The sequence below is a fragment of the Vigna unguiculata genome, chromosome 7 (genome assembly GCF_004118075.2).
Source record: "Vigna unguiculata cultivar IT97K-499-35 chromosome 7, ASM411807v1, whole genome shotgun sequence".
NCBI classification, from domain to species: Eukaryota; Viridiplantae; Streptophyta; class Magnoliopsida; order Fabales; family Fabaceae; genus Vigna; species Vigna unguiculata.
In genome coordinates this window covers 35,747,240-35,773,669 of record NC_040285.1, presented here as the reverse complement: position 1 = coordinate 35,773,669, position 26,430 = coordinate 35,747,240, and the positions used below count along the sequence as shown (strand labels likewise).

General features: G+C 30.6%; 3 protein-coding genes across 3 annotated transcripts; 2 read left to right on the top strand and 1 right to left on the bottom strand.

The window, feature by feature from the left end:
* Nucleotides 1-5,643: 5,643 nt before the first annotated feature.
* On the bottom strand, nt 5,644-8,306 carry LOC114192186 (protein IQ-DOMAIN 14-like). The gene is made up of 4 exons (XM_028081820.1): nt 7,544-8,306; nt 7,210-7,434; nt 6,296-6,979; nt 5,644-6,102 (listed from the first exon to the last, which is right to left on the bottom strand). Exons 1-4 carry the CDS (start codon nt 8,003-8,005, stop codon nt 6,082-6,084), a joined length of 1,392 nt encoding a protein of 463 aa, XP_027937621.1. The 5' UTR covers nt 8,006-8,306; the 3' UTR covers nt 5,644-6,081.
* A 6,030-nt stretch (nt 8,307-14,336) lies between these two features.
* On the top strand, nt 14,337-15,345 carry LOC114190701 (RING-H2 finger protein ATL34-like). Its single transcript, XM_028079681.1, has 2 exons — nt 14,337-14,675; nt 14,927-15,345. The coding sequence occupies exons 1-2, from the start codon at nt 14,473-14,475 to the stop codon at nt 15,210-15,212; spliced, it is 489 nt and encodes a 162-aa protein (XP_027935482.1). The 5' UTR covers nt 14,337-14,472; the 3' UTR covers nt 15,213-15,345.
* A 2,733-nt stretch (nt 15,346-18,078) lies between these two features.
* Nucleotides 18,079-20,796, top strand: LOC114190465. The gene is made up of 6 exons (XM_028079360.1): nt 18,079-18,521; nt 18,748-18,903; nt 19,491-19,571; nt 19,664-19,789; nt 19,945-20,043; nt 20,443-20,796. Exons 1-6 carry the CDS (start codon nt 18,428-18,430, stop codon nt 20,550-20,552), a joined length of 666 nt encoding a protein of 221 aa, XP_027935161.1. The 5' UTR covers nt 18,079-18,427; the 3' UTR covers nt 20,553-20,796.
* Nucleotides 20,797-26,430: the final 5,634 nt, after the last annotated feature.

Genomic DNA, 26,430 nt, shown 5'->3' with positions numbered 1-26,430 from the left:
ATACTCACTACTAAAAAAACTTATATTTCCTGTTAATTTTTGTTTTCAATTTTTTTTTAAGAAATACATATAAATTTTGTTATGAAACTTTTTTTTTTCAGAAAATTGCTGTCAATTTTTTTGCAAAATATTCTATATGAAACACTTTTCGCAACAAATTTTTTTAGGAAATACTTGCGAATTTTATAATTTTTTAGGAAATAATTACACACGAAAGGATAACCTACCAATTAAAATTCTTAGAAAAAATAGCAAGAAAAAGTATTTTCTTGCAAATGTTTTGAAAAAAAAAATAGTAATGACCTCTTATGCGTAACACTAGACATTAATGTTAATCTGATAGCAATTTCACGAATTTGAATTCTTTACTAGATTTTTTGTGTTATTCCTCTATTGTCCCTTCAAAATAGTTTGATGACTAATGATTTTGAAATTTTAAAATATATTAAAAAGATATTTAAAGTACTAACATAGTGTATTTTTAGTGCTCAACAAACAATAACAACACCAAAAGACTCAATAGAGGATCAAAACTCCAATTTCATAATAGGTGGTTCGATAGATCCAACAAACATTAAATATTTGTTAGAATCAATTTTTAATGATTATGATACGATATTAAAAAATAAATTTAAGTTTAACTCAATTATACAAAATTGATTTATAATGTGAGGTTTAAACCTACTTATATATTTAAATTAACTTCATCTTTAGTCGAGATAAAATCTCCGACATATTTAAAAAAAAAAGTAATTTATGTTTTTTGATTAATATTACTTTAAAAACAAAATATAGCTTCTTTTTTTTTCAGGGTGAGAAAATATATAAAATAAATTTGACAATGTCTATTTAAGCTTTATACAAATGACATTTTTAGTGGTCGTTGGTGAAGTTGAGCAAATGATGGGACCCCCTTGTTACACTGAATGTGTACCAAAAGTCAACAATTTTTTATGCTGTGTCTGAAAGCAAAACCATGAGTTTGATAGAATAGAACTTATCAGATGGTTTTTAAGTTCAATTGGCTCCCTTCAATTCCACACGTCCCTTTTGTTCAGGTATCTTTCACTCTTTTCATTCCTTCATTCACCAAATTAGAGTAATCTTTGCTACATTTGTTGCCTTGTTATATTCAACTAACGTGACCACTTCATGTAATTAAAGTGGCATAAAATCACAGTGAAATTCGTGAAACCAAGTCCTCATAATGAGTTAGACTTAAGACGGTAGAGTATGTAATAAGTTTCAAGATCAGAATAAAACTTAGCTACATGGTCTATTCAAGCATGCTTCAAATATAAGTAAAAAAAAAAAAAAATCTATGTGGAAATCATTTTCTCGTGATAAACCCGAATATTATTTTTATTTTTTTCACTTGTAATATCATATACTTATCATAAAGGATAGAGAGCCATCAAAGTCAAACAAAAGATATCAAAGGAAACTTCTCATCGTTTTATTTTATTTAAAATTAAAGGGGAACAAGAAGAAAAAAAAGATAAAAACTGATGAACCAACCACATCACAGTGTCATTTATATAATAATATGTACCACAGGAAGATTGCACTGCCATATATGTTAATTTGCCGTCCATAAATAATCCTTATAAACATGTATTATAGTTCTTACATCTAAAAAAATAATGAGATTTTGGTTGGGACAAAAGGCCACATTTTTCAGAAATTATAATATATTACGTGTGATAACAAAATTTTGTTATAATTAATTGAAACGTAGATATCACAGGTAAACTATATATAAAGTATTTGTATTGTTTTGCACAAAACAAGAGAAAAAACTGGCGTATAGTGCCGTATGTTTTCTAGAATGTTGCTTTCTTGAAGTCAATGTACCATACCAGAACGAATTAGACCAAGTAAAACACAAACAACATTTGAAGTCTTCTTTTTAAAAAATTTCCAATTAAAAACACATGCCAATAAACAATTTAAGTGAAAGAATTTATGAAACCATACTAAAGATTGTGGAAGTTTGAGAGAGATTCATATATTTATATATGGGTTCGGTAAGAATAAAGTTGTCGTTGTTCCATCGAGTAGGTAAAATTTTGTATAAGAAAAGCGAAAACTAGAATAGGAAGTGAATAAGGTAAGATGAAAAGGCTTGGATCTTACACATTGTTAATTTTCTTTCTTTTGACTTAATTTTTGTACATTATTTGTTGGTAGATAGCATAAGAATCTTTCAACCCACTTCTTTTTTTATACACGAAGTGTCATCAAAATCTTGAAGCTGATAATCTATAACTTAGACTGCACTCCATTATTTATATTATTAAGCTTTAAAAAACATGCCCTAGAATAAACCAATGACATAAAAGTGATGGGCCATAAAGGATGAGTTTTGGCGAGAGAATAGATCTGTTTAGGATTAGGAGAGGTCACAAGATTATATAGATTCTTGTTCTTCCACACAATTAAAGGGATCACAATATAAATTCAGAACAACAAGAAACGCAACATTTTGTAATGTTCCAGTCATGTGGTTCATTAGTATTCGTCAAAATTTTAGTTAGATAGTCAGTGTGCGGACCCTAAATTTAAAGCAAATTTTGAAATTTTCTTTAACGGCATATATGTTCAATTTTTTGGTATCACGTGTGACGTTTTACTTCATACAAACTATAATTGAATTATATTTACCGAATGATGAATAACTTTGTTGTCATGATATTATTCGAATCTATTTTATTTTGGTAGAAATTTTTCACATTAATTATATATGAATAAAGCCCGATATTCTTGATTGCGTATATAATAAGGATGAGGATCAACACATATGTTTCTTTCAAGGGATGGCAATGGAGCATGACAAGAGGGATTTTTCTATCTCATATTTATTTTTAGAGAAAAAAAATTCATCTCATGCCCTATATCAAAACCTAACTATTTTCAAAGTTTTGTCTCATCTTTATTTTCATCGGGTAATAAGTATATACTCGTACTCATACCTATATCCATTTTTTTTTGTTTGAATATTAATTAATTAATTTTATAAAATAATACAAAATTATGGTAAAGAAAACATAACATTATCACATGTTCAATATTATAACGATGTTTATTTTTTTAATACAAATATTTAGAAAGAAATTATAATTTTATATATTTCAAATGTATACATTTCAAATTAGAATACCAAATAAAATTTCATGAGAACGAAAATATTTATTAAATTTTCAGACTAATGAAACCTAATTGATAAAATGTATAAATATTTTTAAAATAAAATAAAAGGAAAATAGATATTCAAATTAAAAAATATTTTAAATCTTTGTTTACTTTAATTTTTTAAATTGTAAAGAAATCTGCTTACTTTTATATTGATAAAAGTTATAATATATGACTTGATCAAAATGACACAAAGAACAAAGATTAAACTAATAATAATATAATTTTAGCATAACTATTTTGTCTTTTGAATTTTAATATATGTTGGATGGTGATAAAAAAATTCATGGCAATTACATTAAATTAATATATTGTAGCAAATAAAATTTATTTATACAATTATAGTGATAAAATTACATGTATGATAATGGGTTAGAAAATAAAAATAATTATATAAAAAAATATCAAAATAATATTCTACATGATAAAAATAAACAGCAAACAAAAATATTACAAAAAAATGATTAAATGTGTGTCTTAGAAACAATTTGAGAGACCTCATAATGAAATCATACAAAGAGAAATAAATTATAATTAAGGGTATGATAAGATGAAAAGTAATTTAAAGATCTAAAAAAGTTTTTAAATATCAACCTAGTCAATTATTAAGAGATAACAAAAACTGTTTTAGTAAAACAAAAAGAATTATTCACATGAAAAAAAAATAGAATAAAAAAATTATATAACCTAATAAATGAAAAGGTTTATGAAAAACTTAAATTGAGAGTGTTAAACATTCTCATGTAGAAAAAAAATACCACATATAAAAATATCAAAAAATAGTAGAAATATTCAAATGTGAGACATAACAATTATTTAATTGACAAAAATCATTTGAATATAATTGTATAAAGGTTGTGATAAGACCAAAAATATATTGGAGATGTAAATGAGTTCCATGACAAACCAAATAATTAGAAAGAATAAAAAATAGAAAGTATTATGTGAGTTTATATATATATATATATATATATATATATATATATATATATATAAGGTTACTTAATAGACTATGAGTATTTTAATAATTTAAACGGGGACGGGATTATGACGAAGACGAGTATTATGGCAGGTATGTGGTCAGGGACAGAGCAAATATGAACATCATTATCTTTATCCCCATATCCAATTGAAAAATTCGGATATTCTCCATATCTATACCCATACTGAGTCAATGCGAGGATTCTCTCTCAATATCGGGATGAGTTCGTGCATTATCTTGACAGAGGATCTTGACCAATATTGTTAGGGAGTCAAAATAATACATCCAAAATTTATATATTTAATTATTCTCATTAATACAATAAAAATGAAGACATAACTTAATATAACGATAACTAAAAAAGAAATCACACATATATAAAAGATTATCCTTCGTTCCTTCAGATCTTTGAACTCATCAACAATTGAATCATAATTAAAATTTTTAGCTATTTATTTTTCAATATAAATAATCATATTGTCCGCAAGAAATTCATCTTCCAATTTTTACCTCCTTTTGGAAAAATATAAAAATCTTAGGGAAGGATACTGAAAAAAAAAAGGGAGGAGAAAAGGCAAGTAACAAAAGAATATAATTAATGGAGAAGAAGAGGAATTGGTAAGTCTAGAAGATCATTATTTTTATTTATTTATGCATTTTCAAATTTTATTATATTTTCTTTTAATGTTTACATATTTTTGTTTTATACCGAACCTCGACATTTTCTCTAGAAAATATAAAAAAAATACAAAGAACTAAAAATTAAAACAATTTTTTTATTTAATTTTAGTGTCTATTCGGTCGCTTGTGTCACGTGACACTCATTTTCAAATAATTAAAAATACCAAAAAAACATATTTTTTTTCAAAATTATGAAAAAATCAAATAAAAAATTTCTAAAAGATTGTTAAAGAACCACATAACCCTTAATTTTCCAATATGAATGGAATGAAAATACTCAAGAGTGAGGTCAATCCTTGTCGGGTTCACCCAATAAAAATTAAATAATTTCTCAAATAGTTTTTCATTTAGAACTACGTAGTCCCTGATTTTCCATATTGAATGGACATACATGGAAACGAGGTACATCCTTGTCAGACCCAAAAAAAATTATATATCTTTGTTTACTTTTTAGAACTATTTTATTATTTTTAGGAAAAATTATATATTTTGAAAATCACATAAATGTATCATCTTAAGTCAGACATTACAGACAAAGTAATTCAATTATTACAAAATAAAAATATTTATTTAATATGGAACATGTTTAATAATTTAAAAATGAGTTGATAATATTATTTAATAGTCAAAGTTATTTTTCCATCAAATTTGAAATATTTTAGTTGATAATAAAATATTTTCTCAATTAATATTATTTTAAATTGATACCATTACTTGAAGTTAATTAGAGTAATTATTTTTACATATAAATGTTAGTAAAACATAGTGTTGACATCTACTTAAAAATATTAGTCACAAATTTGAACTATTATTATTGAATAATAAATAAAACTAATACACTCGTAAAAATAAGTAAAAATTCCTTAACCTACATACACTGATATCAGTATAATAATAAAAAAATTCACTAGCGTCAATGATACAAGTGACTCCAGTACAAAAGAAAAAACAAACAAACATGACTTGGTAAATTTACACATTGTTACAATGTTTTATTACAAAGTAATCCACAAACATGGCAGACGATGGATAGAAGCAGAAACTCTACATCCATTGGACAGCAATAAATCTCTCACAACAACTCTACATCAAAAGCGAAGTTATTATTTTGTCTTGCTTGAAATCAAAAGGAAGAAAAACTCAGCAAACTGAAACTCGTAAGTCTAGACTTGTTGATCTTGCAAACTGTCTTTTATTTGATTTAAGACAAGGTTCAAGCTAAGTCGTCAGTACCTATCTCCACGTGGCTGCAGTCAAACGAAAAAACATTGTCAGACCCAACAATGTTACAAACTGATATTAAGAATACACAGACACATAAACATGTATATTATTAAGCAGCAAACATGGTTACTCTTGATTTTTCTTGTTTATCTCTACTTTAGTATTGAAGTTTATGACAAAATTTGTGGTATGAGTGCGAGAATGGGAAGTACTCACGTCAAATGCAACGAGAGATCTGCAATAATTAGTGTTAGTGAGCACTGTACTTGTAGAGCCACACTCGCTGTCTTTGAGTGAAACTGCGGATCTGTCAAGCTTGATTGACCAAGGATATTGATAGTTTTGAGCAGCAGCACTCACATGTGAAGATGACCTTTGCATCCTCATTGGCCTTGGGACATTTCTTCCCTCTACTGAAGCTCTTCGCCGGCTTGGTTGTCTCTCAAATGAATCTGGTCTTTGTTTCGGTGCACTATGCGATCTCACTTTGGCCCTTGATGATTCAGTGTTAGCCATGTAATTTGGAAACAGAGGGTAGTCATAGCACATAGACTCTGCATAATCTGTCCTTGGGAAAGAAAAAGGGTGCTTTGAATTTTCTGTTCTTGACACAGCAGAGAACTGAGGGCTGCTTTGGGCTGTACTGAAACAGTCCTCAAAATGGCCACTGTATTCTCTTGGACTCAACTCTGTCAATGCTGATGGAGCTGGTGACACCTTGTAGTTTTCTTCCTTTGAGTAGGAACCATTCGTTGAATAATGTGTGGAAAATCTATGGTCATGCTGTTCTTGATGCCCTTCACGATATACACTGCTGCTTCTGCTTCTGGAATTACTTTTTGTTTCAGCCACATCCATCTCAACAATCTTGATGTTGTCTTCTAAGCCTCTCTCCATTTCCTATATGTACAAAAACCCATATTTCATACCAATCATACCCACATTTCCTAGAGTGCTTTAGCATATATTTCAACATTAAATTTTTGAATTTTCTCTCCGTGTAAAATTTCGTTATCATGCTCAAAAGATACAGCAAACAAACATATTATATATCCCATAAATGCTTGAATTTTCATTTTCAACTATCACATTACTGTCAAAAGACAATTGAGAGCAGTTATGATACTGACATTATATATTTGCCTGAACAAATCATCATCTGTGGCTTTTCTCTGTTGTTGATTAGGAATTCCTTCTGAACCCATTCGGATCCTCTGAATACGAGCTCTAGCTTGTGCCGTTACCAAAGCCTGCATGCATCTCAGTGTTTCCTTGGCCTGTTTTCTCACCAAGTGACCCCTTACCAGTGCCTGCAACTTCACTAGTCCTCTTAGAGCGCACAATGCTTTCCTTGCCTGTCATATACAAACAATGATACATATCGTATCACACAACCAAACACTCAAATTCCAACGATTCCCTAGTGAATGAAAGACAAAACTAGCTTCCATATAACTGAAATACCAAGTGAGACCGAAAGACTGATTGGATTTTAATGGCAGCAGCCTCTTCAATGCTTTTGGATGTTGCATTGGAAGCAGAAGTCAAACGGATCACAACAGCTACAGCCTGAGCAGCTGCCACCGCAGCATCAGCTGCGGCTGCGGTGGCAGCAGCCACAGCCATGGCGTGCTTCCTTTCCTCATTCTGATCATCAGTGTCAGCTTGCACTGTCTGTGAAGCAGTGACCCTTTGTTCTACAAAATTCAATTCCTTGGAAACTGCTGTTGGTGTGGCTGTGGAAGTGGCTGATGATCTTCTGAAACTCCATCTCTTTTTCTCCTTTGGGGTTGTGGAAGTTGGAGTGGCTGAGTTTTCTGTTCCATTTGAAGCAAAATTCAGGTTAGATGTAGATTTTTCCTTCTCCTTTTCCTTGTCTTTCTTACCGGTCAACAAGTTTCTAAGCCATTTGCCTGTTTTCCCCATCTCTTTCAAACACCTAGTAAGCTGATACGGATACTAGCAAGTAGCAACAAACTTAAAGAAAGTAACAGATAGATCTCTTCATATCTACATTTGTTAAATTTCTTTCAACATCATGGCCCTCTTATTAAAAATAGACAACGCTATTTGACAGCTTAAACTCACTGTCTCATCACATCTTTTCCGTACTAATTACTAACCACCATTTTGAGAATATGTTTTTGGGGGTCTCTGTGCCATGCAATCAGGTAAGCCTGGCTGTGTGAAAGAAAAAAAGCCAAGAGGAAGCTCCCCGCATAAGCCACTTGCCACAATCTGGAGCATTATGCAACTGTTACTGATTAAGATAATAAGATTCCTTGCCCTCCACAGTCTAAAGTGAAAAAGATTTTTCATTTCCCATGCTATCCCTATAGGTACCTATTCCTCATGAATAGCCATAAGGGTGTTTTAATAATTTATGCTGTCGGTTAATATGGAATGGGATAGATCAGAAACCATGTGATAATAGATCAAGAACATGCAGCATCCGTGTAAAATACTCTTATTTGGGTAGGAGAGTGTTGAATTGAGGGTCCATTACAGGGGTCATGGAACTAAAGAAAGTTAAAAGACCTTGCAGGATCCACTCATAAATGATTTGAGTAGCGGGTCCGGGAAGATGTGCACGTGCCCTCCCCTTTTGGCTAAGAGATAGGGTTAATGTTCCAGTGTTTGTTTTTGTTAACATTTTTTTTCTGCTAAATTTTGTTTGTTTGTTTTCCCGGTTGACCCTACCCAACTTTTTCCCTGATACCAAGCCCTTGAGAGAAGTCATCTAACTTTTACATTTCCTATAAGCAAAGGCTACCACTACATGGGTTCGAGAACTTTTATGTTTCATATGAAGAGAAAAAAAAATCAAATTATGTTTCACTTTCAGAGTAAGCATGGGTGAGTACTTATATGAATCAGAGGCCATGACAATATTGAGAAATTGATGTAAGAAAGTGCAATATTCATGCTGTATTATACAAAGATGAGGAATCCGCATCATTTTATTCACATGACTAATGGCATATATGAAAGTAGGTGAATGAACAAGTTATGATTAATGTTTGATAAATTGTTTGCAAATAATGTATTCTAACCAGCGAGATGAAGTGAGTAAACCAGTGTTTGAAATACATGAATATGAAATTAATAGGGACATGGCCCATCCTTACCATCATTCACCTCATGATTTGCATTGTTTTAAATGATATCTTTTTCATTAGCATACAACGAGTTGGCAATCACATGGCATGTTTATATGCTCCTCATTTGACTTGGTGTTCTGTTAGGGGAAACACCGTCTTGGGATTTGGTTCATTTCCTTCTCTAGTTCTCTGCTTCATAAGCCATTTATGTCTATATTTAAATCTAAGGAAGTAGATGAAATCAGATGTAAATTTTGTATGTACTTTGTTGTAACATCTATTAGAGAGTATTTGTAATATGCAGACGAGTCTAACAGAAACAAAGCAACGTAAAAAGTAAGAAATATTATCAGCAATTCCTGCAAACATGATATTAGGTCACTCAACTTGATCAAACGTCATACTTGTAATTATTAAATAAGTTCGAAGATGACAGAGGAGACAAAAACAGAACACAATATATTTCGATTGGTGATAAGTTTTTTTGAAATAGGTTGTCTTCTTATGGTTAAAATATTAATCAACGATGATTCAATGAATCTAAACTAGGCACTTGATGAGAGAACATCAATGATGTATTTTACTGGAAAGTTCTTGCATTATCCGAATAAGGAAAATATGTAAATTCAGCAGTTTGATTAAAGTTGGAATGAACTTTAGTCTACAAAACAACCATATATGTACTTCAATTTGAACGACTTTATAAGGCAAAATTAAGGGAAAACTTAGGTCGCAATGAAACTGCTAAAAGTATTAACAACCTATATAACATTATAAAAGCACATAGAAAAGAATGTCCCATAATAACAGATCCAAAAAATATAAATGAACTTCAAAAAGTTGTCCTCTACATATAGGAAGTCGCCTTCTTCATTTTGAGCAAAAGAAAGGTAAATATTAAAGTTTTTTAGGGATTTTTGTTTTACATAAGATATAGGAAATTAAATATTATTTTTAACCAAAATCTTTTAAAATAATAGATTTGAGTTTTCTTATATGCTGTTTAATTTTTTCAGAAACTTAGACTAATATTTAGATTTTCAGGGATTTTACATTTATTTAGTTTTGTGTTGGTAAAGAAAAAAACTATACATATTATCATATGCTATCATAAACAATCTATTTTAATTAAATGAATAATAAATGATAAAAAAATAAATTCTAACACTTCTCTTTCAGACTTCTTTTTTTCAACACTTAACAAATTTAAACTTTTGGAAGTGATTTTGTTGTTACAGAAGTTGATTGATATTTAAAACTACGGTGTCTTCAGTCTATTTTTTCTTTTTTATTTCTCTACTTCCTTGATTACATAATATTTAACCTTGATATGTTTTGTTCTTCTATTTTAAACAGGATATCATTTTTTTTAATATCCCTCGAATCCTGAGCACTTGAGTCCTCATCTTACGTGAAGATGAGAGAGTACTTTATAAATATTTGTTTTAGAGGTTTCTTGGGTGATTTTATTGACTCTTTGGTTTCCCTTTTTTTTCCCTCTCATAAAAAGAAGTAGGATTTTTCAACAATTCTGTTAAAGTAAAAAAATTGTTCTAATAACTTGTATTAGAAAAATAGTATTAAAAGGATGATACAGTTTCAGTGTAACCAACCAACACGTTAAAACAACAAAGATATATTGAAACTACTGTCACTATTTTTACCTTAAAACTTTAAAAATAATATTTTTTGAGTTAAGTTTTTTATATTTTATTTAATCTTTAATTGGGGAGAAGAAACAGTAGTCTTATCCTAACCTTATGGAGACATAAGTTGGAATAGAAAAAAGAAAGTGCAGAAGTGCATATAAGCCTGGTTTAAAGCCCACCGATAAATGAGCACATCGTGGAAAACCTTAATGGACCAGGGAAATAGCAGTGCACGTTTCATTTTGTCGGTGTCAAAATCTAATAGTGAATAGGTTGTTGAGTCATTTTTATGTAATTTATGTCAGAGACAACTCAGTCTTTATCAACAACAATTTCGAGCTATTCTCTGCCACGAATTGCAGATAGCTTGGTGCTGCAATATCATCTCTTTTACTTTCCATCCTTAAAAACACTTCGCAATTGGAAGTGCCAATTTCTAAAGATGAAGATAATTTCCAATTTCCAAATCAAATAACCATACCCCGCTTTCTGTACAGTAAAAACTGGACATGTCAATTATTCAAAACTCGTTGTTCCTTTGGTATGTTAGTAGTTACCTCTCTTCATCTAAAGTTCAAAACTTATCTCCTGTAATTTACTGCATTTTAATTGCCATGAATTATTCAAACAAATATATAAAGATCTGTTTGTTTTCGAGAAGTATTGTCAATGGAAATAAAGAAAAGAAAATGAGTATTCTCCCACCTTCTATCCAATGATTTATAAAGAAATAAGAAGATTAATTTGTAGAAGAATGGTTTTCAACTCACTCTCAACTATGTGAAAAAAAGAGAGACAAAAACAACGTGAAAAAAAAAAGGGGTTAAATACTTTTTTGTCCCTAAACTTTTAAGTTAATTTTGCAATTAGTCCATTTCATTTTGAAACTTTGAATCAATTTAGTCTTTCATCTTTCGAAATACGTGGATTTAGTCCTCTTAATCAAATTATGTTAAGTTTATTTGACATTTCAAACGCGTTTTATAATAGTATTTGACTTCACATTGAAACAAAAAATGTGTCAAACATATAAGCAACTCAGATACAATTCTAAAATGCGTACCAAACATCAAACAAACCTATCAAAATTTGATTAAAAGTGATTAAATCCACGTATTTTGAAAGATAAATAACTAAATTAGTCTAAAGTTTTGAAATAAACTAATTCCAAAATTTACTAGAAAGTTAGAGGACCAAAAACATATCTAACAAAAAAAATAAAATTATCAGTTTATCTTATTAGAGTCCATTTATTTAAACTAACATAATCTATTTTAGGTATAAATATCGGGAAAAAAAATATTTGACAACATTTTACGATTATTTAATAATTATAAAAATAAAATAATATTAATAAAAATTAACTTTCATATTTTGAAAATAAAAAATAATATTATTCAATTTAATTAATGATATAAAGTTCAAATTCTAGACATGTTATTACATTATTATTTTTAATTTTTAACAATAGTATTAGTAAAGGGTGGATATAGTTTTGTAGCATTTATTACATATGACAATAAAGTGGAGTGACACAAGTTTGACTATATTTTTTAACTCTTAAGTAAAATTCATTTTTATTATTATATCTATTGGCTATAAAACTTATGTGACATTCTATTCTCATTCTCAAATGGATGTAATATCAATATATATATATATATTGAAGTCTTTACTTATCTAAATATTAATTAAATACATTTTTTACAAAAATAAAAAATTATAAAAAAATGATATTACCACATATTTAATGTCAAATGATACATATTTTCTTTTTTACAATGTCAAATCTTATGAAAAAATTATAATTATATTCATATCAAATAACAATTGAAAATAAAAATTGAATAGCCACTACGAGATTTATAACCTTTAGTAATGTTTATTTGATTACATTTACTAAAAATGTTACTGATTATAAATTTTATGATCTACAGTAACATTTTTAATGTTACTATATCGCATTTAATTGTAATCGTTTTAAAAAAATGTTAGGCACGGAGATAAGATAAAAATGAATTAAAAAATAAAATATGTATTTTTTTCATTATTTTTTCTTTGAAAAGGAGAGATGCGATTTTTTTTTTTCTTTTGAAGCGTCATTTTTCTATTATAAATTCTTTTCAAGACCTAGCAATTTCTCTTCTTCCTTGAGATCTCGTAGCCATTTACATTCTTCTTTGATATCTCGTAGCCATTTTCTTTATCACTTTGACTAATTAACCTGTAATCTCATGTAAGCTCCTTAACAGCAGTTACATCCAAGCGTGTGTCCTAACTTTTGTTTTTTGAAGACAAGATTGTCAAGGTGGAGGTTTTTGAACATAGCTGAAGCATTAGTTTTGGACACCAAGTTACAATGGTGGTCGCATGACCCTTGCAATTTGTTGCAACTAAGAAAATTGTTTCACGAACGCTCCTTTGTGAAACCTTTGTTGTTTCTTTCTTAAATTTTGGCTTTATCATTTTTGAATTTATGAGATTCACTATAGGGATTGCATCAACCATCCCGTTTTGATTTTGGAAGTTGTTTGTTGTTTAATGTACACAAATGACGGTTGTAAAGAAGAAAAGAGAGGGAATCACACTTCTCCTTTTCAAAGAAAAAATGAAAAAAATTAAATGCAATATATTAACATTTTTTTTTAAATGTTACTATAGATCATAAAATTTATAAACCGTAACATTTTTAATAAATGTAACCTACTAAACGTTACTAAAGGTCATAAATCCCGTAGTGGTATAAAGGATATTTAAGGTGTTACAATATCAATTTACGAGTTTTATGTATAACTCACAATTTGACCCATGGTTTATGAATCAATCATAATCTACACTTGAATAAGTCATTTTTTAGGAGACTTTAAATTAAGGTGTCAAAAATAAAACTCAAATTTCTAAAACCTTTTTAAAAGTGGAATAGAGTGAGAGTCAAGATGAATTTGACCTGCTTCAAAACTTTATTTAATTCTTAAAAATAATATTTTTTTTATCAAAAATTGAGATGCAAATAATAAATTAAGATCAAAATAAAATGTTCTGGATTAAAATTTAAGACGAAACCAAATTTTGAGATAGATCATCTTTTACCAAAATTAGATGTTAAGTTAAAGGTCGAGACGCACTTACCGACCCGAAAATAAAATTTGAGTTTCCCCCAACTTGCATGTGACAGGAGTGTGAGTTTCCCCAATGAAGTTATAACGCAACTTGAGTCCATAAGAATGTGTGTCCCTTTGAGGTGGTGACAGAGAACCACGTGTTTGATTTGCAAACACCAAAATTGGTCCTCGGAAGAATCTGGATGAAATGAATCCAGTACAATTGGTGTGCAGAAAGAAGATTTACCAATGTGCCACATCACAGAACATGACACTGTCGAGCTCTCCAAGAGCCATACATTTACACAGGTGTCAAGTAATGCACATGTATGGCACATAATTGAAATGATTAGAAAGGGTAAGAGAGTGATGAGAATTGGGGCCCCTAGCTTTTGATATTTACCAATAGGTAACAAACTCACTCACTCTACTCAGCTGTCACACCCAAGTAGTAACCATAACAAACATGGATACGCATTATTTGGGGCTCTTATTATAGCCATAAATTTAGATAAGCATGAGCAGGTAAAGAGGTTTGGTTCATGGCTGGTAGATTACCCGGTGTTGGTTTACTTGCACGGAAGAGAGCAGAGAACAATCACAGACATGAAAATCGACACAACTATTACCTAAAGGAAGAATCACTCCACCCACCTTCGCTTCCTCTCACTGTCTTAGATCAAACTGCTCTCAAGGCCAGGCAGAGGCTTCACCACAAACTTGGACACTTTTTTTCCTCCTACAGGTATATTCCTACACTTTCCCACTTCCTCATCACTAATTAAGGATTCATGTGATTTTATTTGTTAGATTCGATGTGGTTCCTTGCAATCAGACTCTATCTACTTCTAGATTTAACGATTCCTATACATATGCTAATACTACATAAATAGAATAATTATATGCACCCACGTGATGATGTCGTATGAAACTCACTCGGGAGAATCTTAGACCGGTGAGTGAGTAGTTATGGTTAACACATGCATGATATTACAGGTCAGGTGAGAATCCGAGGAAAAAAGGGGGGAAAGTGAGGGAAAGCAGTAACCAGAAGAAGGAGGGAGGATTGGGTCGGAAGTTATTAGAGAATTCATGGTTATTGCGTGGGAACAAGGTTAAGGAAGAGAGAAAAGTGTGTGCTGTTTGCCTTGAAGAGTTGGGGGAAGAGCAACAACATGTTATGAACCTTTCGTGCTCCCACAAGTATCATTCTGCATGTCTTCTTCCATGGCTTGCAGCTCATCCTCACTGTCCTTATTGTCGAACTCCAGTACAACTCTGATTTCATATAATACACCTTCGTTTAAGTGCTCACCACTTCATTTCAGTAACTTTATTACTTTCATTCTGCACATGTTGGCTTATGTGTTCCAGAATTAGTACATGCTCTAATTTTTACTGTCCCAAATAACTAACTACCTGCGCCAACCTTTCTTCTTACATTACTCACAATTTTCTCAAATAAATGTCTTATCGAAACATTATAAATAAATTTTAAGGACTACGGAAATAAATATATGCGCAGGGTAGCTTCACACCGCAAATTTTTTCTTATTACCGTTTAACACTTCAAAATACTATTATTTTATTATAATATTTTATATATATTTATTTTCATAACATTAATAAAATATTTTATTATTAATGTCAAATGGAAGTCAAGATTGAAAACTGTGTCAAAATATTTTTTCCTAAATATATAGAGGGGATTTATAAACATGACATTCTAACGTTGTGTTCAACATAATATATTTCAATTTCAATCCTAATATCTTATTTAAATAAGTTAATTTTTTTTTTAATAATTACTTGTTTTTTAGAAACATTTATTTTTCTTTGACACTTTTTTTACTAAAAAAAAGTAAAAGAAATAATCTGTTTAAATAGAAATTTACGAAACAGCAGTTAAACCAATGGAAAAAATTCTCTTTATTATATATATATATATATATATATATATATATATATATATATATATATAGATAGATAAACTTATCTGTTTAAAAAGTTGAAAGTAAACCTTTCTATAAAATAAAATTGCCCAGTATTTTCTTTTAGCAAACAATATTAGAATGTAAAAAATATATCTCTTTGAAACCATTTTTCTTCATTAATTAGTAAATACTTTAATATCTGCAAACACGTTTACACTTTTGATTGTTATTTTAAATTTACATGAATGCTATTTTGGTGTGTGCGAATTTTCTTTTGTTAACTAATATTTAACCGATAGAATTGAAACACTAATTTGGTGAATCTTTCAGTCCTTTATAGGTATACTTTTCACTGCCACTATTATTATTATTTAGATATTAACAAATTTTAATCATTAGTATCTCTTGTACTTTTGTGACATATGTACGTCAAGTTTTTCATTTCAACCATGGAGAACCAAGTTGAAGCTGATGAGATGAAAAGGGTAATTGACAGGTTAATGCGGTAATCATTTCTCTATATTAAAACATACACTAACACGTTTTTTTTTTTTTAAACTATATTAATGAAGAGTTGTTGTTACAATACTAATGTTTCTTATTTTAGAGCCTGTTTTGATAAAGCATTGCTTTTAAATAAATTTTCATGTCAAATAATTTCAATCATTGGTACGTATATTTTATCAAACGTTTTTTTTTCGTCTTTTTATTTTTAAATTAACGAATTAGTTCTCACACTTAAAAAAATGTGAATTTATTCTTCTCTCAAATTTAAAAGGCAGTAAAAAAAATTCCATTAAATATTAAGTTTAAATATAAAAAAATATATTAAAATAATATATTTTCAAAAGTTTAAGAACTCATTCACGAGTATGAGAATAACAAAAAATTTCAAATATATTTTTGAGGCAAACATTAAAAGGTAAGAATGTAAACATAACTTTAGTGAATTATTTATGTTCCGATTTCGAGTCAAGTTCGTCGTCCAAAAGTCATTTTTAGGAACAATCATCGTGTTCTTGAAATATTGTCTGTTTTGAAGTGTTTGAGCTCCATCACGATTTTGTCCTTAAAATGTGTCTAGAAAAAATATAGGGAGATCAGATTATTTAAGTTTCGCTTAACCTCGACTCCTAAACGATATGAAACTTATCGAGTATAGAGAAACAATTTAGATTGTTGAGTGATTAAGCCCTACCTTTTGATAAGAAAAGTCGTCATATTTCTTTTTTGCATAAGTGTGATCAGTTTGTGAGGCAAATATCCTTAAATTGTGGTTTGGCAGCTAATCCAATCACCAATTATTATGATTCGGTAAGTAACTTTAGTGCAGCCGCATAGCAACAAAAGAAAGCGTATAATCATCTCCCTCTTTGGAAGATTGGGTATTCAACGTTGACGTGAGTCTCTAATTTGCAAATTTGTATTCATCAACTCTCTGAACAAAATTAATTAGTGAAAGGGAAAGGAGAAAAAATGTTGGCGAGTTGCTGTGGGTGGCTTTCTTGAACAAGGACAAAGGACTTTCTAAATACCAACTACAAAGTTATTTGATTTTGATTAATATAATTTAACTACTAAATACATCACTCTGTAACTGTAATGCGCATTTCAATCACTCAACAACAATATAAACAACCATTAAACTATTAAATTGCTGATAATTTTTTGTTGTCATTATTATCTAATCATACATGCTAACAGATATAATTCGATGCATCTAATTATGACTGCAACCCTCATTAAATTCAACTTTGAGATGCACTTACACAGCATTCAAATTCAAAGGCCAAAATTGATGAGGAATGTACTTCTTTTCCCAGATTGGCCCGCAAATCAATGTTTATTATGAATGCCAGGTTGAAATGACATCTCAACAATGAAACTGGTCATGTCACTTTGTGGAGTAAATTGCCAGGATCGAAACACATACTGTACTAGGAGAATTTATATTTGGAAAAAGAAAATAAAAGATGATAGAATATAATATATTAATTTTTATCTAGTTTTCTTTGTCTTTATTTGTTATCACATTACATCACTTACTTTTCTTTTTGACATATTTTTATTCTGTCAGATAACTAAATATTTAATTTAATTTTTTCTTTCTTTTCTCACTTCAAAATCAGACATGACATTAGTGCACTAAATACCCTCGAAGACTATTGACTTTGTTTGCATATGACTAGGTTCAAACAGTTTACGATTAGATACATCATGTATCCAAGTGTTAGATTGCTACGTTGTTCGTGCTATTTTGACCCTCTCTCTTCGTGATAAGAATTTTGGGAAAATTAAGCGACAAAAAATTAGTTAGAGAGACGAAGACCTTATAAATTCTTCAGAACGTGGGCACCGGTCCAAGATGAATATTATAATGCCAGGGTCACCACTTGCGCAGCTTATTTTGCAGATCACAGATATAGTAAAAAAAAACTGATACCAATTCTTAAGAATCTTGAGCAAACAGTCACAGAAAATAGCTATTGTAGTTAGAGAGAGAAAACAAGTTCTTATGAAATTGGATCGTAACACTCTTTCTTCTTGTTATACATAGTTAAAGATGGGATTCCCAAGTGTCATTCTTTTTCTTCTTCTGCAAACTCTTTCGGCGGCCACAAGTGATCTCCTATCTCCTCTGATCTCTCCATTATATGGTTTGTGAACGTGACTCTTTTTCTTTTTTTCTTTTTTTCTTGATTGGATTGGATTTCTTTATTGGGATTCTGGACTTGTTGCTTTTGATTCAATGGAATGAAGTTTCATGGCTTTAATTCTTATGGGTCTTCTCAAGTTCCCTTCTTTTTTATTTAATCGATTTGAATTCGACTTCGCAAATTGGTTTTGACTTCCTGTTCTGTTTGCAATGTGACGTAAGTTCAGAGGATGTGTGCAGAGAAGTGGAATGTGGAAAGGGAACTTGCAAGCGTTCTGAGAATGACACTATGTTGTTTGAATGCGATTGCGATCCAGGTTGGGGGCAAAGTCTTTCTTCTCCTCATGAGGGCTTAAAGTTTCTTCCTTGCATATTTCCTAATTGTAAGAACTCCCTCCTCCAAATACAAGTTATGTAGTCGCTACTGTTTTCTTATGGGTTGTTCTCTGCTTGATTTAATCTTAAACAATGCATTTTAATAGGACGCTTGCTTTTAGAACTATACTAACACAATCGAGACATGAGATCTTAGGAAGCGTGAATGGTTATGTTGTTCGTTTGTTTTTTGTTTGGTGAAACTATTTGCTACGCTACTATATGGAGGAATCACACAGTATTATGGTATGGCACTCAAGCATTGCTTAAATTTAAAGATAATAAATCTGAATTAGTAACACAGTGTAGTTTCTAAGTAATGTCGTAATATGGTGTACTGCTACTATTAAGTTGTGATATGTTCAACATTTCATTTGCATTAAGAATTTGCTCAAAACTTGCCATGTTATGCTTTTGGCCGATTGTTTTCAACTGTTAATATTCATCGATAAAAGAAAAGCACGGTGCTGATACTGCACCTTTATGAAACAAGTTAATGAAAACATCCAAATGGATTAAGAAATGAATTGTGATTGTTTAGAACAGTTCACAGCTTTTACCAGACGCTGAAAGATTTGCGTGATCCTCGATGTAGGTACTATGAATTACTCTTGCTCCAATGCCCCTGCTCCCGATCCACAGAAAGAAAGAAAAGCTAATGAATCAATATTTAATGGTAATGGACTTATATAATCACTGGCAGCAAACGTTTCAGCTTTTTTTTTTCTTGCAAAGATGTTGTAACATTTTGGTCGTATGTTTATGTAGCTTGCCATTGGGTTGATTGTGGAGGTGGGTCGTGCAACAGAACCTCCTTCTTCTCTTATAGTTGCATATGTGATGCTGGTTATTACAATATTCTCAATATCACTGCCTTACCTTGCTTCAAAGAATGTAAGAAAATAAAACCTCAGTCAGAGTTAAATCAGTTTGTTTGGAGGAAGTCCTATGTTTAATCCGCTTTAGAGAGAAAAACCTTATTTACTGTAATTTCATTGTTCCCAGAATTCTCCAAAAAATTTTGAGATTAAATTAAATTTGTCTTCAAGGTGCTTTCGGTTTGAGTTGCTCCAACCTTGGAATATCATTGATGAACTCATCCAAGGCTCCACCACCATCACCACCACCACCAACATTGAATGGCAACGGTAAGAATGTGTGTAAAGTCACAACTATATGCATGATTAGGTCTGCATTTGGGTTTTGCTTTTCTTTTCACTCACCCAAAAACCAAACAAATAGAAATTAGATGACTTTTCTCGAAAGGATGGTTCATGATTATACATACTTAGGTGCATCAGTTTTAGACAGTCAGAAAATCAGAGTATGTAACTCTTTTGGTATAAATATGGTCCAATTGTTATTACAGAACCAACCAACTCATTTTGTCTCGTCGCGACACATTATTTCTAAGTTATCTCTGATCATTAAGCACCATGAGTAGTTATTTACTATACATTGTCTATACGTTCTATACATTTTATGACGCCTAAAATTTTTCTTGAACCTTATCCTTGTTATTCTTCTTCTTTTTGGTTTATTCTCAGATAGCTTAATTCTACGAGGAAGCTCCTCCCTTTGGCTACTCGTGCTGGTTCTTGCAATATCTCATCATATATGCCTTTTTAGTGAGAAATGGGTGTTCCTAGTCATATAAATATAGGGCAGCAGCATAGAGTTCCATCGCGTTACAGTTGAACGTTATTTCGGAAAGAAGATAGATTATGAGTTCAGACCTGCAACTTTTTCTTGTCTTGTATTTCATTGCCTCTGTACAAACTATAGAAGAAATATACTTGTAGCGATGCTTCTTTTCTTTGTAGAGTAAATCACACCAGCACTGCATATGGTTCTTAAGATTACTTGTGTAAGAGTTTTATAATTTTTAGCAACTTCTCGTATGTAAGGTGTGACATTTTTGAACAATTAAAAAGATGATGTAATTATAAGAAGTGTTAGTAAGATTCAGAAAAACAATTAGTAAATCTCAAAGAATTTAAGTGTAGAGTTAGTGTAACTTTACAAATTAATTGAATAATTCAAATAAATAGAGCGTTGCTTGTTTATTGTATAAAATAGAGCACAAACATAAAGGATATTAAAATTAACCTTTACAGTTTTTCCAAATTATACTAGAATTAAAACTCAAAGACACAACACAATATCATTAACAGAATATAAATAAATTAGATTAAACTGAAAATTTGCTCGCATAACAAAGAATTACCAAATAAAAGTATATAAGAAGAAAGATTCAACAATGAGTAATAAAGGATCAGAAAGATTAACTACACCACAGCCTCCTGCCAACATCACGATTACCCAAAGTCTCCACATCTGCTCACACCAAAATATTGGTGATCATCGCAAAAAGAAGACCAAACACAAACACATAGAGAAAGGGTAAGTTAGAGATAAAAAATAATTTTCACCATATATGTATACAAGCATATTTTTAAACAGGCATTTTAGTAAGCACTCAAAGCATGTGAAGACAAACAATGCAAGATCCTCAACTCGATTATCCGAATTATACGCTTGATATGAAAGAAGTATACACCTGTACTGGTTTCTAAATTCTGCAGAGTCTAGACACAAGGGATTCTCACCCAACCACACCCCAAGATTAATCTCATGATCATCTAAGGTCATTATCCTGCCAAATACTAAGATCTCATTCTACTATCACCACATAAATGATTCTAATCATTTTTTTTTATTTGAGATCTAATAGTGCTTAAAGGGACCTCACTATGGGAAAATTAAAGAAAGGGGTCAAAAAGTATTTGTTTTTACCCTTTATGGAGAGCCAAAAGATAAAAAGCAGACGTGCAGGAAAAGTTTGGCAGATTCCACAATAAAATATTTGGGCAAAGTGTGGCTTGCATGACCTTGACCTGAGTGCTATACTGTATAAATGTTGAGCGTGCCTCACATGACCCAATTTCTTAACGCTGCTCAGTTTAGTATTCTGTTAAATGTGCTCATCATAAGATTTACGCACATGTAATGTAACTGATACAAACTTACATACATATTATATAAATACAACAATACATGAAACTTAATCCCTTTATTGTTCAGCATAACACTTTTGCTGCGTTTTAAATTTATAAGGTCTGAATTTGTATCTGCACTGGTGTTACTCATGTAGTATGTGAAACCTTAAATTTGATCGGTGTATATTGGGAACTGTTAAAGCCATTTAAGCCAATTAATTGTTATCGTCCATTCAGAACCTCACTGGTAAGCAAGTGAAAAAAACTTTGATTTTTGGACAAGTCATGATTTGAGCTTAAGTAGAGGAGGTTATTGCAGCATGTGGTGTTGGAGTGGTCCATGAGAAAAGGTAACTGCAGTAAATGAGGAGCAATAAACATTGTCAAAGGATTGTGCCAAATGTAGTACATGACTAATAAATGGCGTATGGTACAAGTTTGTATTTCGAGACAGTGGTATGGGTGAGAAATTGGTTAATGGGGTCTATTATTTTTTCTTAGTCACACAAATGGTGACACATGAAGCAAGTGGAATTGATTCTTTCACCTTGTGGCCCAACGCATGGGGTGTCATTGCAATCAACTACTCAATCTGCTTCCTGGTATTCATACTGTTCACAATGATAAACATGAACTTGCTTCATATCTTTTCGACAGCTAAGCAAACAACACATTTTTTTTTTAGTTTCAATCATAACAAAACTATCGACCCTTTTGAGTTCATACATTTTAATGTGTGGGGTGCTTATCATTTATGTTCTTATCGTGGTGCTTTCTATCTATTATTTGATATATTTTTGTTAGCTGAAATAGTTAGAGAAAATGGTACCGAGTTTAAAAGGTTTCAAGCAATCACTATATTGAAAATGGAACAATTCATCTTATTGGTTTATACATTTCTTGCAAGCAAATTTGGTCATCAAATTTCTAGGGTGAGTGTGGCGATGGCACCTACCATTCTTGTATTTGAACTTTAGGTTGCCTAAGCTATACACAGAATCGCCCTAGACAAAAGGATAACTTTGATGAACAGTCAGTGTCTGCATTTGTAGGGTATCCCTACAGAGGATTGTCGTCTCTATTACTTTGAAAACTGTGTATATTTTAACTCTCAATATATTATTTTATGCGAACATGAATTTTCCTGTAATATAGATCCTCCTATTATGCATGATGACTCATCAGGCATTTTTGTGAACGAATACAATATGGGATATTGAAGAATTGTATGGACATGATGAGAAAGAAATTTGTGACACAGAACAATTCGGGCATGGTCGTAGGGCAGACTAAAGCACTATATATGACACACTATGTGTTGCACTAATTAATGACCTTCATTCATCATCATCTATGTCTTCAGCAATTTGTCATTTGCACACTATGTAACTTGCAAATTTTTTGTAAGATGTAAATAGTTTCTTGGAATTATCAGAACTAGCGCTTGATATGTCATATTTAGTAACATAAAAACATATTACTAAATCACGAAAAAATGTTATTAACATGGTTCAGTGATATTTTAGTAAATGTTAGGTATTTTCTATATTATTAATGACTTTTAATAACGTTGTTTTCTTGTTAATAGTTACATTTACAAAAATGTTGCTAAGAGTTTTTAGTGAAAATTTTATAAGATAAGATTTTCAAAGTGGTATTATTTTTTTTTTAGTTTTCAATAAAAAAGTAATGTTACTAAAATATAAATATAACTTTTTAGTAACATATTTTAATAGAAAGGTAATTTTGTAAGAATATTACTAAAAAATATCAGTAATATTTTTTCATAAAAGTGAAGTATAATTAAAATGTTACTAAAAACCTTCACTAATTTATTTTAATAGAGAAAATTTTATAAAAAATGTATTTCTTATTAGTTTTGTTAGTCGAGGAGGTGAACTCACAATCTCTCACACCTTCCCTTCTAAATGATCCTACCAAACCAATCTTATTTCTCTAAATTATTAGCATCAAACTACTTTTATTTCTCCAAATGGTTAGCAGGATGAATCCACCAAACTAATCTTATTTATCCAAATTGTTAGCAGGAGGAATCAAATTCACGACTTTGTCCTCTATTCCCTTCCTTCTAAAGACTAGGCCACCTTATCACTCTTTTTAAAAAAATGTTATTAATACAAATGTTTTATAACATTAATAAGTTTTACTAATTTTTTATTTGAAAACAAAATAAAATGTCATTTTCAATAAATTTAAGACAAAGGTGTACAGTATAACATAAATTAATATAGTGAAAGAAATCATGGCATATAACATTTATTTTAAAAAACGTTATTTATGGTTACACTTTCAATAGATCTAACTAAGAAAAGGTTGCTAAACGTATTTGATTTTGGTAAACATTACTAAATGTATCAATTGGAGTAGTGTAGACATGCAACGGTTCCCTTCATAGAAGCCATGAAACAAGATCCTGCATGCCACAATGCCATGAAACAAAACATATACGCTCTACAGAACTTAAGACATTATAAACATCATTCGATTGGAAGAAAGTCGTAAGATGCAAGCGAGTGAAAAACTAATATTACAACGAGATAAGCTATTAAGTGCAAATGAATAGTTAGTTACCCACTTGGGCAGAAGATGGGCTAGTGGATTGAAATTTAATGGGTGGTGGCACAGGCCCATCTAACTTATTTACGGTAATTACAGTGAGGATGTGAAGCTGCACCTACTGATAAAATAAGATGGGCCAGAGGTACATAAAAGGGCCCATAGAAAAAATTTGGGCCATAGACAATATAAGAAATGGTTAATTTTTGGAAGAAAAAACAAAACAGGTGTCACATCTTGAATTGAAGTTGAAATAGGTGATGGCACAGGCTGGTTGTTTGGAATTATTAGAGGAATTAATGTGTTTGGTGGGTTGTGTGTTGTGTTGTGAATGATCTTGAAATTGAGATCACAGAATCCTCACCTCCCTGTCTCTGTCCATGTCCCATCTCCGCCCCCTTCTTCTCTTCTGTTCTTGGATAATCATGAAACCCTAAACTAATATTTTTAAAAAGATTAATAAAGTTAAATAAAGAAGATGGATTGCATTGCAGGGTTTCCAGTCCTTTTCTATGAACGCATTGATTTCAATCAATCTATCAGGAAGCTGCTGCTGCTGCTGCTGCTACATTTACTTGGAAAAGCCATCTCCATCACCAGGTAGCTGATAAAGCTAACCTAAGCTAAAAACAAGAGAGTTATTTGTGTCCCATCTGTAATCTGGAAGAAAATCTAAAGTGGGAACTGCCAACACCCTTCACCGCCACTACTCAACGTACGGCGCTTCCTTTCTCGGCGGCAAATACGTCCCAAATTTCTTACCATTATTATTACTGGATTGCGTTCTAGGCACAAACAAACATCACTGAGTTAGACCCTCTACCCTCTACCTATTTCAATTTTCTTTCATACTTCTCTTTACGTCCATTTCACTTCCCACATTTATCCTTATCAGCCCTAAACTTGTGGGGCCTGCTATTTACTGTTCTCTATTTCACTTCCCACATTTCATCTTCCAATCTCCTGTCTCAATTATTGTTTTCTCTGTATTTCAGATTTTTTTGTTTCTTTCCATTCTTCTTAGATGACCAAGTTCAAATTCTGTATAATCAATTTAAATTTTCATTCAATAAATTCTGTTTATCAATTTAAATTTTCATTCATATAATCAATTTTTATATTAATTCTAAATATGAAACTAAACATTGACGAATGATCCGATTGTCATGACAACGAAGTCAAATAATAAATTTAATAACCATCAAATTTTATGATATTATATTAAAAATGAGATTTTAAATAAAATTTAATTCTACAAAACTAAGAAAATTTATACTCACTTTTATACAATTTGAAATGGTCATTATCGTATCAGAACTTTCAACAAAAATATTTTATATAACTTAAATTCAATAACTAAAAGTAGCCTCGTGGATATAACTATGAGTTTGATGTATGTTTTATTTTTATATTTTAGTAGTGGTTTTTTATTTATATTTGTTTTAAGCTACACCCACTCATTTTGACACTTTGGTTTAATAGAGTTCACTGGACTTTTTTCAGTTTTCTGTATTTATTATAAAAAAATAGATAAGTTAAATAGAAAAAATAGAAGTCTACTAAAGAAAAAGAAAGGGTTGATATGATGTAAGGAAAGGGAGATAACTTATTGCCTGTAATGGAAGAATAAAGGTGTCTAAAAAAAACTAAACACTGATTATTGCTATTATCTACCGTTATAGCTCCTAGCAAAATAATATTTCATTTTTATTTAAATTTATTTGTACGAGTCTGATCATACTAATTAGGGTTTACCATTGTTTTCTTCTCAACATTTTTAAGAGTTTGGTCCCTTTATTAACTAAATTGAAATATGAACCGATTTTAGTTTTGAAACTTTGCTTTTTTACAAAAAGAAAAGTGATAATAACGATAGTAAACCTATTAAGATAATTAGAATATAGTGAAGCCAATTTTTACTGGTATGATCTAATGGACAGAAATTGTGGATTGGCCCAA